Source organism: Cyanistes caeruleus, chromosome 7, assembly GCF_971803275.1.
Source record: "Cyanistes caeruleus chromosome 7, bCyaCae1.hap1.1, whole genome shotgun sequence".
Lineage (NCBI taxonomy): Eukaryota > Metazoa > Chordata > Aves > Passeriformes > Paridae > Cyanistes > Cyanistes caeruleus.
This window is the reverse complement of record NC_141707.1, coordinates 25,994,611-26,010,825: the sequence shown is the minus strand read 5'-3', so window position 1 is coordinate 26,010,825 and position 16,215 is coordinate 25,994,611. Positions and strand designations below refer to the sequence as shown.

At 59.7% G+C, this 16,215-nt stretch overlaps 2 protein-coding genes and 1 long non-coding RNA gene across 3 annotated transcripts; all 3 read right to left on the bottom strand.

Annotated features, from left to right (window-relative positions):
* Window positions 1-203: 203 nt before the first annotated feature.
* Window positions 204-5,438, bottom strand: FEV (FEV transcription factor, ETS family member). The gene is made up of 3 exons (XM_086897843.1): window positions 5,284-5,438; window positions 4,242-4,316; window positions 204-1,847 (listed from the first exon to the last, which is right to left on the bottom strand). Exons 1-3 carry the CDS (start codon window positions 5,333-5,335, stop codon window positions 1,336-1,338), a joined length of 639 nt encoding a protein of 212 aa, XP_086753969.1. The 5' UTR covers window positions 5,336-5,438; the 3' UTR covers window positions 204-1,335.
* Window positions 5,439-6,219: 781 nt separating this feature from the next.
* Window positions 6,220-8,105, bottom strand: LOC111945606 (uncharacterized). The gene is made up of 2 exons (XR_002871730.2): window positions 8,046-8,105; window positions 6,220-6,663 (listed from the first exon to the last, which is right to left on the bottom strand). It is a non-coding gene; the product is annotated as an uncharacterized LOC111945606 (long non-coding RNA).
* A 1,253-nt stretch (window positions 8,106-9,358) lies between these two features.
* CRYBA2 (crystallin beta A2) lies at window positions 9,359-12,573 on the bottom strand. The gene is made up of 5 exons (XM_086896682.1): window positions 12,380-12,573; window positions 11,625-11,801; window positions 11,065-11,206; window positions 9,883-10,025; window positions 9,359-9,598 (listed from the first exon to the last, which is right to left on the bottom strand). Exons 2-5 carry the CDS (start codon window positions 11,783-11,785, stop codon window positions 9,451-9,453), a joined length of 594 nt encoding a protein of 197 aa, XP_086752808.1. The 5' UTR covers window positions 11,786-11,801; window positions 12,380-12,573; the 3' UTR covers window positions 9,359-9,450.
* Between the last annotated feature and the right edge of the window lie 3,642 nt (window positions 12,574-16,215).

Here is a 16,215-nt window from a genome sequence, read left to right as displayed (position 1 = left end):
TCCCTGAAGGGGTGTCTCAAGTAACCCAAAGGTTTCCAGCTCTGCCCTATCTCTTGGGGATTGTAAGAACCAGAGGTGATGCCTGGAGAAAAGATGGTGCAGACAAAGGCCACATCCTTCCCACCCCAGCCCTGAAGGTCTTCTGTCTCAGATAGGAGAGGATTTTTCCTCACCAGGTCCCTTCAGACAGGAGAGGACACAGGTCACAGCACCTCTCTGTTTTATTGAAGACCAATCCCACCCCCCAGCCAGTGAGGAGCTCAGCGTGCCCAGCTCTTGTGCATCCACTGGGCCAAAGTCCTGCTCCAGAGGATGGGGGAAGCTCCTTGAACCCAGGGGAAGAGACCCAGGGCTGCCCCTTCATGCCTGGGGCTCCCAGTCCTGCTGTCATCCCTTCTTCTGCTCCACCACCCATGCTGTCTTGTCCCTGGGGATGTTCCCACTTATGGAGGGTGTCCCACCCAGCCCTGCACATGAGGGGCTAAAGCTGGAGTAAAACTGGAATGTTAATCTTGGAAGTGATGAGCAGGACACGGGCTCATGTGCAGGGTGTCAGGGACTGTCTGTGGTGTGATCCTTGGGCACTGTGGAGAGGGCAGAGCTGCGGACACCAGACTATGCTGACTCCAGGCTCTGGCCTTGTCCTGAGGGCTGGCAGTGAGTCCCACACTTGTCCCTGGCACCTCCAACCCCAGAGCCCTGCCCTGGGCATGAATGAACCCATAGAAAGCATCTGCTCTCCAGACCAAATCTTCTGAGGTCTGAAGGAAGCTGCCTTCAGGCAGCAGGTATAGGAAGGATGGAGAAAAGGAAGCCTTTGGAGACAAAGGTGAGGGGACCAAGTGGCCAAGGAAGGTCCCCTTTATTTGTCCCTGCTCAGTGGGACCCTCATTCAGGGACACAGCTGCCCTGGGGCCCCAGCTCCGGACTCCTCTCTGCAGGGAATCGGGAGGGTAGGCAACGGCTGGAGGCAGAGCTAAGGACACTCATGGCATGGGCAGCATGTTGCTAAGAAAAGGTGGGGCAATGTCCCTGCCAGGAGAGGAGCCCATGGTTTTTCCTTCCATTCACACCCCACTTTAGGTAGCCACATCTGTTCCCAGGATCATGGATACTTTCTCAAATTTTGATGGCTTCCCTCCTCCAGCCACCCACATCAAAGAACCAACCCAGCTATCCTGCAAGCACCCCCATCCCCCACACCACATCAAACCAAAAGGGGGACAAGTGAGAGTAGGGCACGATCCCATCCCGCATCCCTCCCCACTGAGCTTCCCAAATCCACAGCCCCATGCTGCCAGGGACATGACACATCCACTTGGCACAGCTGAGCCTCTAATGGTAATGGTTGTTCATGTTGTTGAGGTGGGAGGCTGCCATGGCACTGAACGAGGCTGAGGGCTGGAGCCCGTGCCCAGGGTAGAGGGACGGGCTGGAGCCAGGCCAGTAGGAGAAGCCAGCTGGTGTCACTCCCGAGGTCATGAGGTTGAGTTTGGAGATGCCCGAGAAGGGCAGTGGTGCCAGGTTGCCCTGGAATTTGTAGAGAGTGTGATCGGGGGTGGTTGGCTGGCACACCTGTGCCAGCCCGTGGAAGTCGAACTTGTAGGCGTAGCGCTTGCCGTGGACCTTGGTCATGATGTTCTTGTCGTAGTAGTAGCGCAGCGCCCGGCTCAGCTTGTCGTAATTCATGTTGGGTTTGCTCTTCCGCTCGCCCCAGCGCCGTGCCACCTCGTCAGGGTCGATCAGCTTGAACTCCCCATTTGTGCCTTCCCAGGCGATGCAGTTCAGGTTGGCCCGGTCCGAAAGCAGCTCCAGCAAGAACTGCCACAGCTGGATCTGCCCGCTGCCTGCAAGGCCGGGCCCCAGAGAGGTTAAAGCTCCCTCCCAGGGCACAGAATAAGGGACAGGAGGTGCCCCAATCCCCTTGGCCCACTGTTATGTTGCCCTCTCCCGCAGCCAGGTTTTGGCTGCACCTCATTGCCTCTTCCCTGCTTTAGAGACACATAAAATATTAACTAGTTTATGTCTCCTTTGCAACATCCCAAACCCATCCTACACCTCAGATATTAGGAGAAGGTGCTCCTGCACCTTGGGATGGAATAGGAGTGCTCAGAGGTCAGCACAGGTTGCAGTGGGTCTGGATCCAGAGTCTCCCCATCCCTCCCACCCATATTCACACACTGTTTGTTTGTTTTCATGGGAGGACGTGGCCTTGCTCTTTTGTCGGCAGCCCCAAGAAGGATGTATCTTGGCAGAACCCAGATCTATCCCAACACAAATATTCCCCACTGCCATGTCTGCTTGAAGCTGGGCTGGTCTCACAGCACAGCCCCTGCTCTAGGGACACTGTGCCCTGCACAGATGTCTCCATGGTCATCTCAAGTCAGGGTGCAACACTGATCTGAACTACACCACAGAGAGACACAGCTAGGTGTAGGGAAGGGAGTATGACTTAGTATGACCTACTGTGGTTTTGAATCAGGTATCAGTGATGTTCCTTATTTACAGAATAAAATTCCCTGAGCCATGGCCATTGCATCTGCAGCTTGCACTGAGGAGTATCCTCGGTGGGTGCCCGTGGTGGCCCTGTGCCAGGCTGTGCACACACTGGAGCCTGACACACCTGGACATGCCCAGGGTGAGGCACAAGGACATACTCCTTGGAGAGGGAATCTGGATCTTGGGGTAAGGAGGAGTCCTACTGCTGGGACCTGGCCACCCTGCAGACCAGCCCTGCACTTACCTAGACACCCCACTCTGCCTCCTCTGAGCAGCATCCCCTGCACATCCCTGCTTCTGATGCCAGTCCTTGCAGCACAGTCTCATTCCAAAGCAGAGGATGTGCCTTTGCAGTTATCCCTGTGCTCTTCTACCATTATTTTGACTAAAGGTACTTGGATCCTATACAGAGGTTTAGCACCCATGACCTCAGCAGCAAGTCCTACAGCTCTGCTACATTTCCCACAAAAAAAAATCCCCCAACTTGTTCTGCTTGTTTTACACCCCCATATTTTATCTGGTGCTCCCTGTATTTTGCTCTAGATGAAGCAGGGAACAGCCATTCCCCATCCATCCCCATTCCACCAAAACCCAGACATCCTGGGTCATCATCAAGCAGTTGAGCCCAGGTCTTTCCAAGGTGTTGTATTTCCTAATTCCCCATCCTAGGACCGAGGTGGGGGATCTCTCCTCCCTAGGGTGCATCTGCAGCCCTTGCCTCCTCTCCATCGTCACAGCCCCCACGCTGACCTCCAGCTATCTCCCACCTGCGGGTGTTCCACCCCATGCAAGGAGGTCGGGGAGGTGTTGCGGGGTGCATCTGAGTGGGGTGGTGAGGCTCAATCCTGCCTGCCGCAGGGTGCCATGATAATGCACCTTAGAGCTCCCTAAGGAAACATCCAGGCATCCAAAAAGATCCTTCTCACTGCAGCACAGCGTTTAGGATATGGCTGGGCAGAGTCTGCAGTGCAGAGGCAAAAGGATTCCCCCAGTTCCGTCTTTTCTCCCCGTCCCACCACTAAAGCGGGGCTCCGTTTTTTCCTGCTCAGAGCACCCTGGTCCCTGGCTCCTGGCAAACGGGCGAGCTACACGGCCCAAACCCTGCAGTGCTGGCCCCGCGGTGCCCAGTGCTGCTGCGCTCCCGAGCAGGCTCCAGGCTGCTCGCTGGCCAGCACCGGCCGATGCCCGTGACCCCTGCAAGGGTTGTTCCAGGTGGATGGCTGCGGATCCCGGAGACCCATCACTTCCCAGCCCTGTCCGAGCCCCAGCACTTCGCTGGCAGCTCCCTCACGAATGATGCCTCAACTCTCCTCTTCCACTCGCAGGAACGGATCTCCCGAGCCCGGATTAGCCCGCCCCACTCCCGGGATGGCTGGCAGCTCCCTCCCCGTCGGATGTCCCGGAGCTCCTGGGAGACCGGAGTTAGGACCCTGCATTCTCCCCGCTGCGGGGCTCGGGGGGATGAGTGCCCCGCTCCCCTCTGATGCCACGGGACGGGAGCTTCCGACCGTCGGGGTTCGCCGCTGTCCCCCCGGCAATTGGGGCAGGATGCTCCCAGCCCGAGGCACTCGCAGCAGCAGGGAGCGGTGGCCGCGTCCTGCATGGGCAGTCCCGGCAAAGGACGGGAAAGGGTCTCCGGTGGCTGCTGGGCGGGAGAGAATGCGAGTGCCCCGGGGGTCCCCGCTCCGTGCCGGCCGAGGGGAGCAGGGCCTGTCCCGGGGAAGGGGCAGCGGTGCTCTTACCTTTCTGCACGCCGGGGCTGAGAGACCCCCACGCCTGGCTCTTCCCGTCTTTGAACAAAGTTTCCCCGACTGGATCTGGGGGAAAAAGGGGGCGCGGGTGGGGTGGAGAGAGGGCTGGAGCCAGGCGGGACCGCGACCCCCCAGCGCCCACCCGCGGGCAGCGGCCCCGCAGCCCCCGGCCGCTCCCCCTTGCCTGCCCCGCCGCTGCGGCGAAGCCAGGAAACGCGTCCAGGAAAAAGGAAATCCGATTTCCGACCCAGCCGAGGAAGCTTTTAAATAGGAATAGAAGATCCCGTGGGCTGGGGTAGGGGAGGAGAGAGGGAGTGAGGGAGAGAGCTGTGGGGCAGGGGGAGAGGGAGAGGAGGTGGGTGGGTGGCAGAATGGGTGACAGGAGCAGCGGGTGGAAGCAAGGATATCTGTCGGCATTTGGGGAGTGGACTGCTGTGGAAAGGAGAGATGAACGGATAGATGGATAGAAGGAAAGAAGGAAATGGGTAAAGGACAGGAGAGACGATGGTGAGTGGGTAGATGGAGGAAAGAAAGTGCAAGAGATCAATGGATGGAAGGGCAGGTAATGGATAAAAGGACGGGAAAACAGGCTGATGGAAAGGACATTGGGTAGATGGAGGGGTTGGACGGTAGCAGGGATGGAAAGGGGGATGCAGGGACGAGTGGGTGGGGTGGAAGGATGGATGGAAGCACAGGGGAAGGGTGGGTGGGTGGGTGGAAAGATGGGTTGGTAGAAAAAAGGGATGAAGAGATGGAAGGACAGGGTGACAGTGGGTGGATGAAGGATGGGAAGGTGAGTGTGCGAGTGTGGAAAGCCGTGAGGGCAGCTGAAAGGAAGAGGGAAGGGATGGTTGTGGTGCTGGAAGGCAGGAAGAGAGAACGGACAGAGGGAGAGGGGATAACAGGGTGGGCGCTGGAAGGAGATGGGGCAGAGGAGAGCCCCAGGGCCTCAGCGGGACGGGGCGGGCAGGGGCTGGCTGCTGTGCGGTGCAGGGCGCTGCGGTGGGGCAGCGGCCGAGGGATCCGCCCGTACCTGGCAGGTACATGTTGAGCAGCAGTGGCACCGCTCCGGTGCCGTGTCTCATGGCAGCTGTGGGGGCGGCCCGCGGGCTGCATGTTTTAATATTCCTGCCCCTATTATTATTATTATTATTCCACTTTATCAGGGAGCAGCTGATGGCGAATAAATGGCAGCGGGACGGGCAGGGGACGGGCAGGGGCCGGGGGAGGCGGGGGAGGGGGGAGTTTCCAGGCAACTCGCAGGGGCTGGGGCCCCGGCTCCAGCAATTTCCTCCGCTGTAATTAAAGCGGGCGCTGCCCCCCCCTCCCTCCCCCCGCTATCGGGCCCGCATCAGACTTTAATCACGGCCGCGGGTTTCTATGGAGAGCGGTTCGGGCCGCTTCCTGCCTCTTCCGCCTCCTTAACTCTTCGCAAACACGGCGCTGACATCCCAGCTGGGAGCGGGCTCGGACACTGCCTGGAGACTGCCCGGGCCCGGCCTCCCACCAGCATCTCTCTTCCTGAGCCGCCGGTCGGCCAGCACGGCCTCGGACCGCTGCATCTCGCTGCACGCCATCGGCATCGGGATGGCATGGGCATGGGCACTGCCCTCCTGGCGTCTGCCTCTCCCAGCCACAGTGCTGCTGCTGCTGCCCGTGGGGGTCCCTGCCTGCCCCTTCCCCAGCTCCAGACTCATCGACACACTCCTGGGGTCTCCCTGGAGTTCACAGAGCCCTGGCGTGGGCCAGGTGAGTCCCCACCAGGTCCCTCCACCTCCAGGACGATGGTGATGTGGTTCCTTTGCAGTGCCCAGAGTTTTGGGGTGGGTGAGTGCATCTCCGGCAGCTGGTGGTACCAGGTCATACCACAGCTCTGCCACCTCACTGGCTCCTCTGTGCCCTTCTGAACAGTCCCTGCCCCAGGGACAGTTAAGCCTGTGACCATCCCACAGCATCCAGCCCCATCCCAGCCTGTTGCACATCTTTATTAGGATTCATAGAAGCTGAGTTACCCCCAACACCTGCACAAACCAGGACGGCCCCATCTTCATCTGCTTGTCCTGGACAGCGCAGGGTACATTCTGAAGACAGGAGGACATTTAGTGGAGAGGCTTATAATGAAGAAAAGTGGTAACAGTTCCAAAAAGACACATCCGGCCAGGTTCTTCCCTGTCACCCATGGCTCCAGCTGCCATATGCACTTCTGGCGTGCTGTCGAGTCTCTGTCCCCCAGGTCAGGAGTGGGCCCTCCACAGGATCCCATGGCTTCAGGCAGCCAGGCAGTGTGCCAGCAGCTGTCACCAGTTATACTCTATGAGTCCAACGCTGTTCAGCCAAGCTCACAACTTCTCCTGTGGTGTTTCACTGATGTCTGGAAAAAGGATGAGCTCTTATGCTGGATTTAGCTGCCTTTCTGGAAAGTGATCATTGTGAGATGTGAACCTAATGGGAATCAGGATATGGCCATGCCAGACTCACTGTTATTATTTCTACTGCAGCCAAAATGTTCCTGCCCTGCATAGGAAGCTGCAGCCCAAGGGAAGCAATGCTCAGTTGGGGTGGCACAGCCCAACAGAGCTGGTGTCTCCTCTTGGCAGGGGGTGTCCAAATGTTTAGGAAACAGGAGGTCCCTTGGTTACTGAGTTCCACCTCTGCTCCACGTGCTCCACCTCTTCTGCCCGTCTCCATCATGAGCACAGAGCAGATGCTGGCAAGGGGAGACATGAGCAGAGACCATGGTATTCCCCCAGAAATTCCCCACCAACCCTGTTTGGATGTAACAGCCCTTAAAAAGTTTCTCTTCCCCCAACTTGTCCCCTGAGCCCCCCTGAACCTATCAGTGGGGTGTCCAGCTCTGTACAGCCCAGCAGCCCTGGCTGCTCCCTGCATCCCTCTCCTCCTCCCCAGCCCTGCAAAGTGCAGCTCTCCCAGCAGTGGCTCCGCAGCCTCCCAGACTTGCTTTCGCTGCCTGAGTCACTGAAACAAACCGCAGGCAACGGAAAACAAGCCCCGGAGACAGCGGGGTGAGGTGGGGAGCGTGCCAGAGCCACCACCCCGTCCTCTTCTGGCAGCCTGGGTGACCATGATACTCCTCCAGTAAACCTGCACAGTGGAGGGCATGGAGGGGGGTCTGGGCTGAGGGACATTGCATCAGCCCAGAGTGGGGAGGGCTGCAGTAGGGATCAGGCTGAGAAATAGGTTTAGGGCTGCAGGAGCTGGAGAAGGGGGTGCTTTCGAGGGCACTGGGGATGGAGACACCTAGGTCCCTGGGAAAGCCGGTGGGTGGGGTGCTAAAAGTGGGACATGAGGGGTCTGGGTCTTTGAGTGATCTGGGGTCAGAGGTGTGCAGAAGGGCAGGGAATATCAGATCCTAAGATGTGGCAAGCCCTGTGTCCATGTGGAGCTTTGGGGACCCGAGTGATGTGACCCCAGGTTCATGGGGGAGCTGGGGCAGACCCAGAGGATGAGGAAGGCAGGGTACATGAGAAATCCAGGAAAAAGGGACCCATGTCCATGGGGGAGCAAGTGACTAGGCTGTAGGTCTTAGGAGAATCTAGGAGATGAGGTTTCAGGTCTATGGAGTTACTGGGGACAGAGCCCTGACATCTGGAACACCCAGCTAGAAGCAGCTGCAGGTCCCTCTGGCTGCAAGAGGCTGCAAGTCTGCCCCCCATCCCCTACTCCAGAGCTCTCCTCCCACCCCAGGTGGAACAATAAGGACCCCAGACTTTGCACTGACCCCCACAGCGCACCCCTACCCCCCCCATCACAGCCAGGTGCCCGGGAAAGCTTCACCTGTGAGCTGGTGTTGTGGAGCGGAGCCGAGCTGACGTGGCCCTGGGCTGGCAGCGCCTGGCCAGGTGTGCCGGAATGTGTTTGTGCTGGGGGAGAGGCCGTGGGGCCGTGCTGGGGTGGGGCCAGTGGGGAAACGGAGGAGACAGGGCAGGGCTGGGGTGACCCTGCAGCCAGGATGCCATGTGGGATGAGGATACACAGCTGCTGAGTCTTCTGCACAGCACCACTGGGGCTGGAGGGGACAGGGGGCGTGCAGGGATACGCTTGTGTGCTCATCGTGTGCAGCTCACACACACACACCAGGGCTGGGGTCTCTGCACACTGCTGGGAACCCTTCTGGGACACTCCCTGTCTCAGGGCCAAGCATGCTTTTAGCAGGGTGAGCATCTGAGGCACTCAGAACTGTTCCAGCATGCATCTGTGTCCTGGGTGTGGGAAGCACCTAGGGACCGAAAGCCTGTGCCCCAGGAGGGCTTTGGAGTGCCAGAGCAGGATAGAAGACAAGGAGGAGGTGAGGAGGAGGAGGAAGTAATGTCCTGGATGCAGGGAACACCTCGGGATGGATAGCCTGAACCCCAGGAGGGTTCAGTGTGCCAGAGCCAGATGGAAGAGGAGGAGGAGGCTGGGAAAGGGTGCTGGAGGAGGAGGAGGCTGGGTGGGGCTCCCGGTGTCCCGGAGCCGGATACTGGCACGGATATGCTGGCGTGGCAAGGCTGGGGGAGGACACACACACACCTGCGAGCATCGAGCCAAGCCCCCTACCACTTGTGGAGCACTACCCTCAGACCTCCTTCCCCTGACCCTGCACAACCCACCTTCCCCCCAGCCCCTCTGAGCCAGTGCCTCCAAACCTGACGCAACTGTGGCTGCCCCATTTGTTGTCAGTGTCCCATCCTGCTTCAGATGATCCCTATGTTCTTCCTCCTTTCCAGGCCCACAGAAAGCAGGGACACCCTTCTCTCTGACAGAGGGGTGCAGAGGAGGGCAACCTTGAGTTTGCAGACTTTGTAGCAATCAATTTCCCTGGCAGAGAATCAATTGATCCCAGGAGGAGAACCCAGGCACAACCTTCTTGGATGCCCCTTCCCACCTCCAGCCCTTTCTTTGCTCTGTAAGTTCCCATTTTCCCAGCCAGAGCATCACAGCAGCAGAACTGTGCAGGACATGAGGTGGGGTGCAGAGAGCTCAGCCCAGGGTGGAGCTGGCCATGAGCCCAAAACTGCCTGGGGAAGGGGAAACCCCACCTTCCACCCCACCGAGGGCCCTCCCAGCATGGCAGCCCCCTGAGGAGCAGAGCAGAGGCAGGAGCACTCTTTTTTTTTTGACAAATGCCTTTATTTGCTACTGGATAGAGGTCTATTGCACAGCAGCCTGGAGGCTGCAGGGCACACAGCCCTGCCCCTGTTCAGTGCTGGACGCGGCGGATGGATTGGATCTGGTTGGTGTGGGCCTGGCTGCTGTATTCATTGTACTTCTTGAACTCGCCGTTCTGTCTGTCCCGCTCCAGCACGTACTGGTAGCCCCTGTATCCTGGGTACTGGTATGCCACCCACCTGCAGGCAGACCCTTGGCTCAGAGCCCCAAGCCAAATCATCCCATCCCATCCCATCCCATCCCATCCCATCCCATCCCATCCCATCTCATCCCTCTGCTTGCCCTGGGAGGAGAGGGACAGAAAATACCCAGTGGCTTGTATTTTCAAGGAAAAGGTAGCAGGAAGGCATCCATTTTTTGAGGGGGTCCCCCTTCCACATCCCAGTGTTTATGCAGGAGGGAGGTGCTTGCTGAACCTCTGCTCTTGGCACCCTCCAGTCCCAGCCCCACTGGCTGCACTCACGCTCCGGCGTTCACTTTGATGGATGCCACCTCCTTGTTGCCCCAGCCCATGGCCTGCAGCGAGGGATAGTCGTCACTCAGCTCAAACTTGTGACCCTGGAAGTTCTCAGCCTCGTAGAGGATGACTTTGCTGTCATTGTGGTTCTACAGAGAGACAGACCTGGAGGTCAGCAGGAATGGGTTGGCTTGCCCAGGGATAGGGGATGTGGCATCAGTGTGACCAAGGCACTTTGGGACCGTGACCAGCTTTGGTGCAATGCCTGGGGATGTCCTTCAACCTGGCACCCCCTCACTGGGACACCCCAGAAGTGCCCCGAGGATGCTGCTCTCATCTCCCTGTGGTCCCAATGCACAACTGTCAGTGAGAGTTAGTGGCTACAACCTCTGGATCCACACGGACTGCTGCCCTCAGCATCATCACGCTCCCCAAGTCTGCAGGAGGGTTCAGGGCAAAGAAGATTGCTGAGAGAGGTCCCCTCAGCTCTGTGGGGCCTTTCTGGGTGCTGGACATGGAGGGGTTAATGGCTGGGACACTGAGTGATGCAGCACTGTCCCCCGTGCCCAGCCCCCACATGCATCTATCTGCACCGAGGAGCAGTCCTGCCAGTAAGGAGTGATCTTATCGCATCCCCTTTATTAAAGCCTGCACATATCTGCCTGGTGATTATTAAAAGTTGGGGGGGGACCCCCCGCTCGGAGGCGCAGACGTGCCGCTGCTGCGAGCACCAGTGTCTCTGCAGATGGAGCGATAGAGCCGCGCCTGCCTGGGCACGCCTCAGGTACCCTGGCCGGGAGGGGGACGGACCCTGCATCCCGAGCATCTCTGCGGTCCTGCCAGCTCCTCTCTCTTCATCCCATCCCCGGGAGTCGGGGCTGGGGGACAAGACCTTGGGACCCCAGTCTGGGAGGTGGCTCTCCAAAGCACAAGGCAGAAGGAGCTGGAATTGTGATTCAAGCTAAATTTTAGATCTAAAAAGCATCCCAGGGTCTTGGCAGGGAAGTGGGAGCTGGTGGGTGCAGCTACCCCTGCACTTCACACGAGCCTCCGTGTACACCTCACCCCTCCATCCCATGCCCCGTGTAAGGCATCCTCCAGTCTGTCCCACACCGCCTCCATGCTGGGCTGCCTGCAGGAGGCTCTGCCTGCCCTGAGCCCTCCCTCTGTGGCGTCCCAGCAACTCACTGCGCATTTGACAGGCCGGAAGGAGAGGAGGTGCTCGGTCCGGTAGCCACTGTTCCCACTCCAGGCCTCCCACCGGGGATAGTCACCCTTCTCCAGGATAAACTGCTGTCCCTGGTACTCAGGGTACTCGAAGCCTACCCAGCTGGAGGGAAGAGGAGGAAAACCCTCAGGGATGTGTGACACAGTCCCCAGGATCAGTCAGGGGTCAGATTCTCCTTCCTGGGCAGGGGACAGAGACATTCTGGCAGATTACAGGTCTGTCACAGATGCTGGGGTCCTGGCTAGCAGCAAATGTCCCTTTTGAAAGTGGAACCCCTCTCCCCAGAGCCACATCATTGCCTCCAACCTGCACCTTGGCTTGGTTATTAAGCTGACTGCCTGATCGGCAGATGGGAAAACACAAGGAGCGCGAGCAGGGAGGTCGTGTGATGAGGCTGTGTCATAGCTGAGGAAGAACCTGGGTGTTCTGGCTGCCTAGCAGCTCCCAACAGTCCCCTGGGAGCAGTGGCTTTGCTGGAGCGGGGTGTGCCAAGGGGCCGCGGGGCTGGCGGGGCACTTACGGGCCAGACTCCACCTTGATGGAGCGGATCTTGCGGAAGCCGCGCTCCATGATGCTGGGGCACTCCATGAGGAATTCGCAGCGCTTGCCCTGGAAGTTCTCCTCCTCCCACACCGTGATCTTGTACTGCCCCAGGGTGTCCATGGCTTCACTGCTGGTCATACGGGTCTCTCGGCTGCTGGCAGAGCCGCACGTATCACCCCAGGGCGGTGCCCACCATCAGCCCCCAGCCGCCCTGCCGCCTGCCGCTGAGCCCGGGATGCCGGTGGTGCTGCCCTGGCACATCCCATGCCACCGGCCCCTTGCCCTCCCAGGCTGGCACGGGGGCATTTCCCATTCCCTTTCCTTCGGTGCTGGGGAATCTCTGTCCGGTGAACCCCGAGTTGCAGGGGGAATTTGCAACGCCCCATCTCTCCGTGTGATGTACCCAGGACTGCCTCAGTTTTTCTTCTCCCGAGTTCCCTGTGACGGCTGCAGGAGTTGTCTGGGTGCAGTGGCGCCGTACCCACTGCTGGGAGGCGGCGGTGACCCCAGCTCAGACTCAGGCTCAGTGTAGCCCTGGGGTAGAGCAGCCCGGCTCTTCCATCCCTCCTGCCAGGGTCCCTCCTGCCCGCACGGTGCCGCGCTGTGCCGCACAGCACCCCGCCGCTTGCCCTTCCCCAGGTGAGCGGTGCCTGGGGGGCTCGGTGTGGGGGTGAAGGAAGCGGGGCAGCGCCTGTGCACTGGGGTCTTGGGGGCTCACAGCCTGGTACTTACTTGGTCGGAGGGCAGGGCACAGAGGCGAAGGTGGCGGTGCCGGTGCCGGCTTTTCCCGTGGCCCTTTATAGGCGGGCGCTGAAGTGCCGATGGTGCAGGCGGTCAGGGAGCTGTGTCAGCAGGCAGGGGCCGGCGGGGGGGACGGGCTGCTCACCCACCCCAGACTCCGGCTGTCCATTCCACTTAGGCAGTGTGGCGAGAGCGGCCCCCCCGCGCCCAGCGAGGCTGACAATGAAAGTGCTGGGCTGTGTTTGCGCAGGGGCTCAGGGCACAATGGGCAAAGGGCCTGACGCGCCGCTTTCCTTTCTGCCCCCGGACAATGTCCCCGCTTGGCCCAGGGATTAGGGACCCAGCCTTTCCCAGGGCACCCGCAGCCTTTGCCAGGGTTGAGGCTTGTGGGAAGGAGGTGCCAGGGTGAAGTGGGGATTTGCCATCTGGGAGCTGAGGGGCACTGATGTCCTCACTGTTGGAACACAGGGCTTATCTGGGGCTGCTTCTGCCCCTCCACACGGAGCTCTGCCACCATGGCTGCCTTTTCCAGCCAGGCCCTGCAGGGTTTCCCGTGTTGGCTGCAGACTGGGCGCTAATAGACCCCAGTTACATGCTTGTAATGCCCTGAGCACTTCCCCTGGCTTGATAAAGAGCTCCCTGTGCTCCCATTCACCTCCCGCTCGGGCAGGGGACACTGCACAGGGGGAGGGGACCAGCCTTGGGACAGATCCGTGTCTTTCACCAGGACAAGAGGACCAGCCCTGCCCGGAACTGCACCGTGCCATGCAGCTATCCCCGATGTCTCCTACCGGCACCTGGGATGGATGAGGCCAACACAGGCTGGAAAGGAGGAAGAGTGCCCTGTTGAGCTGTGTTACTTGCAGCATCCCCGTGTAGTCTGTGGTGAGGCCGGGCACTCCCAGCTTCAGCTGGGCAAGTGCCACTCTGGCCACTGGGCAAGGGCTGGACCTAGCACCCCAAACCTTCCCAGGAAAACTCCAGCCCTTCTGGGGGTCCTGGGCATGGGGTCAGCATCACAAGAGACCCGGACATTGTTGGTTATGGGGAATGCAGTGTGGACAGCTAGGGGTGGTGTTAGTACGTCTGGCATCAACAAGAATCGGGGACGGAGGGGTGACAGCAAGGACAGGCTGGGGGCAGGACTCGGGGGTCCTCTTTGTGTCCTCCCCAGTGCTCGAGGGCTCCGAGGCTCGGTGAGAGTCCGCGCCGATGCCTGCGGGTCCCAGCAGAGGGTGCAGCCTGGCAGCGGTTGGAGCAGGCTCCAGCTCAGGGACATTAGTGGCCCTCGGCCGGGGACAGGCGCTGGGGAGGCGACCCTCAGCTTGCGTTGCCTGAAGCGGTCCTAGCAGGGAGGGGGAGACCCTCTGAAAGCTCTCTGGGGAAGCAGAAGGTGGAGGGAAGGATAGGCATGCTCCCTGGAGAAGGAACAGCACCCCGATGCAGCCTCGTGGCCTGGGGACATCTCTCAAAATGCTGGGAGATAGGTCTGGACAGTTTAAGGAAGGCATCACCTTGGTGAAGGTGAGGAAAGATGCAGAGCTAGTGGACTGCAGGGACCCACGGTGCTGCCACCTCTTGCCTGGGCTGTGTGAACAGAGGTGTGGGGCACTGCTTAGTGCTTTGTGTGCTTGAGGCATGAGCGCAGCTGGGGACTCTGAGGTGCAGGGCAGGTGGGGTATGTTACAGAGTGCCGGTACGTGAGGCACCACAGAATACGTAGGATGCTGTAAGCTGTTATAGGATGTGCATGTGGAGGGTGTGGGGCACTGTATGGTGTGCTGCAGGATCTATGGGGCACTGGCTGTGCCATGAGGAGCATGCAAGCCCTTCAGTCATCCCCATGCAACATTTTGGATGAAAGCACTGGAAGGGGAATGGTGCAGGGGAGCACTGTGCCCCTTCCTTGTTCCTCAGCACGTTGTACTCACTGGGATGTGCCTCGCCTCCCGCTTGGTACATTCAGGGCAGCCACATGGCAGCCACAGCCACATCAGGGCACGGCAGATCACTGGGGTCACTCACGAGGAGCCCTCCAGTACTGCGTCCCAGAATGCAGTTACAGCCTGTCCTGCCCAGGCCATCTCCAGATAGTCTCTGTCACCAGCCAGCATTCCCCTGGCTAGGTCACCTGCAAGCCCCCAGCCACACCTGCCCAGCTGGGGACAGGGCCAGAGGGAGGCTGCTGCGGGGGCTGGCAGTGACTTGCTCAAGGGCAGCTGCTAATACTGGCTGTGGGAGCTGCTTAGCACTTGCCCAGGGCCTCCTGCATAGGCTAATTTAATAAGGGCCCCTCGTGGCTCCCGGCTCAGCTTGTTCCCTGCACTAGCAAAACAGATCATGTTTCTCAGTGCCACTGGGCACAGCACGGCAGCCAGCAGCCCGGGGCCATGGTGGGAGCACAAGGTCACTCAGGTGCTCCATGCCAAGCCCAGACCAAGCCAACCATGGGGTTGTAACCCCGTGCCTTGTGCAGGCACTGGTCCCAGGACAGTGCACAGCTGAGGGAGCCAAGCAGGCTGAAAGGCAACCACAAGCCAGGTGCTGCCCAGGAATCCTGATGTTGTATCCGTTGATGTTATGAATATCTGGGCTAGCTGACCAAGGCAGCACATCTGTGTGCGGTCCACCCGGCTGCTACCACAGGCTGAGCTCTGGTCACACCCTGCAAGCACCTCTAGCTGCTCTCTCCTTCTCCCCAGCCCTGCTAGGGGCTGGACTGCCACCCCAGGGGGCTGGAGGTCTGGGGGCTGGGCCAAACAGGAGCAGATGGAGCTGGTGCCGGCCCCTGTTTGTCTTTCTCCCAGTTGCCTGGTGCTCTGTTTGTTCTGGGGATGGCTTCCTGCTGTCAGGGCCAAAACAGGTGGCTTTTATTTACAGGGTCTGGCTGATTAGATCAGAGGTGATGTGCCATTGCCCCCACACAGCCTCACTTCTCCCTTTTTCCTCCCTTTTCTCCCCCAGCCTCATTTCTGTGGGAAATCATCCTCCTTGACGAGCATGCAAACACTCTCCTTCTCTCCCCAGTCACCTGTACTTCAGGGATTCTCTGAACATGGCCACACTAGGATTGGTTAATCTCAGCCCAAACCCCTGCTTCCACCTGCTGGATCCCTGGATCCCAGAGCCAAGAAGGTTGTTGGGATCCCCAGTGCCACTTGTCCCCTCCAGGAGCATTGCTGGCCACAAGAGCCATGTGTGTACAGGCACACAGCTGCCACAGAAGCCTCCTCACACAGGCACTGCCTTGCACAGGGAGCCCTGGCACACGCCAGCTGCCCCACATGCACGTGTCCCCTGTGCACCCATCCACCCCATCCCTGCAGCCAGAACCTCCTGGGATCACAGAGAGCCTGGCAGATGTTGCTGGGATTAGCTCCCACGCAGGCGCACACGCACACCGCGGGCTGCCAGCTGTTCCATGCTGGGAGAAATCCCAGGCACTCGGATTCCCCCAAGGCTGGGCTCCCCGAATACCAGATGCAGCTTCTGCTGCCCCCAGGGCAGAATGAGCCCAGAGACAGGGGAGTGCACTGGGGACCAGGATGTTGACTGGTCTCAGGGTACTGTCACCAGTAGCTAGGGAAGGGCAGGGACACAGTGGAGGTCACAGCAAGTGGGACACAGTGCAAGGGGTACCCACATGTTCTCACTCACAGCTGGGTCTTGCAAACAGCTGGATGAGATGGTCCCCCATGCAGCAGCCCTCACCCCAGCCTCAGATTTCCACAAGCGCCTCAGCCAGCCACCAGTACCCCCACTGGAACCTGCTCTCCAGATCTGCCCACCTGCTGCCCCCACTGGCACCGTGGCCACCCCAGGCCCCC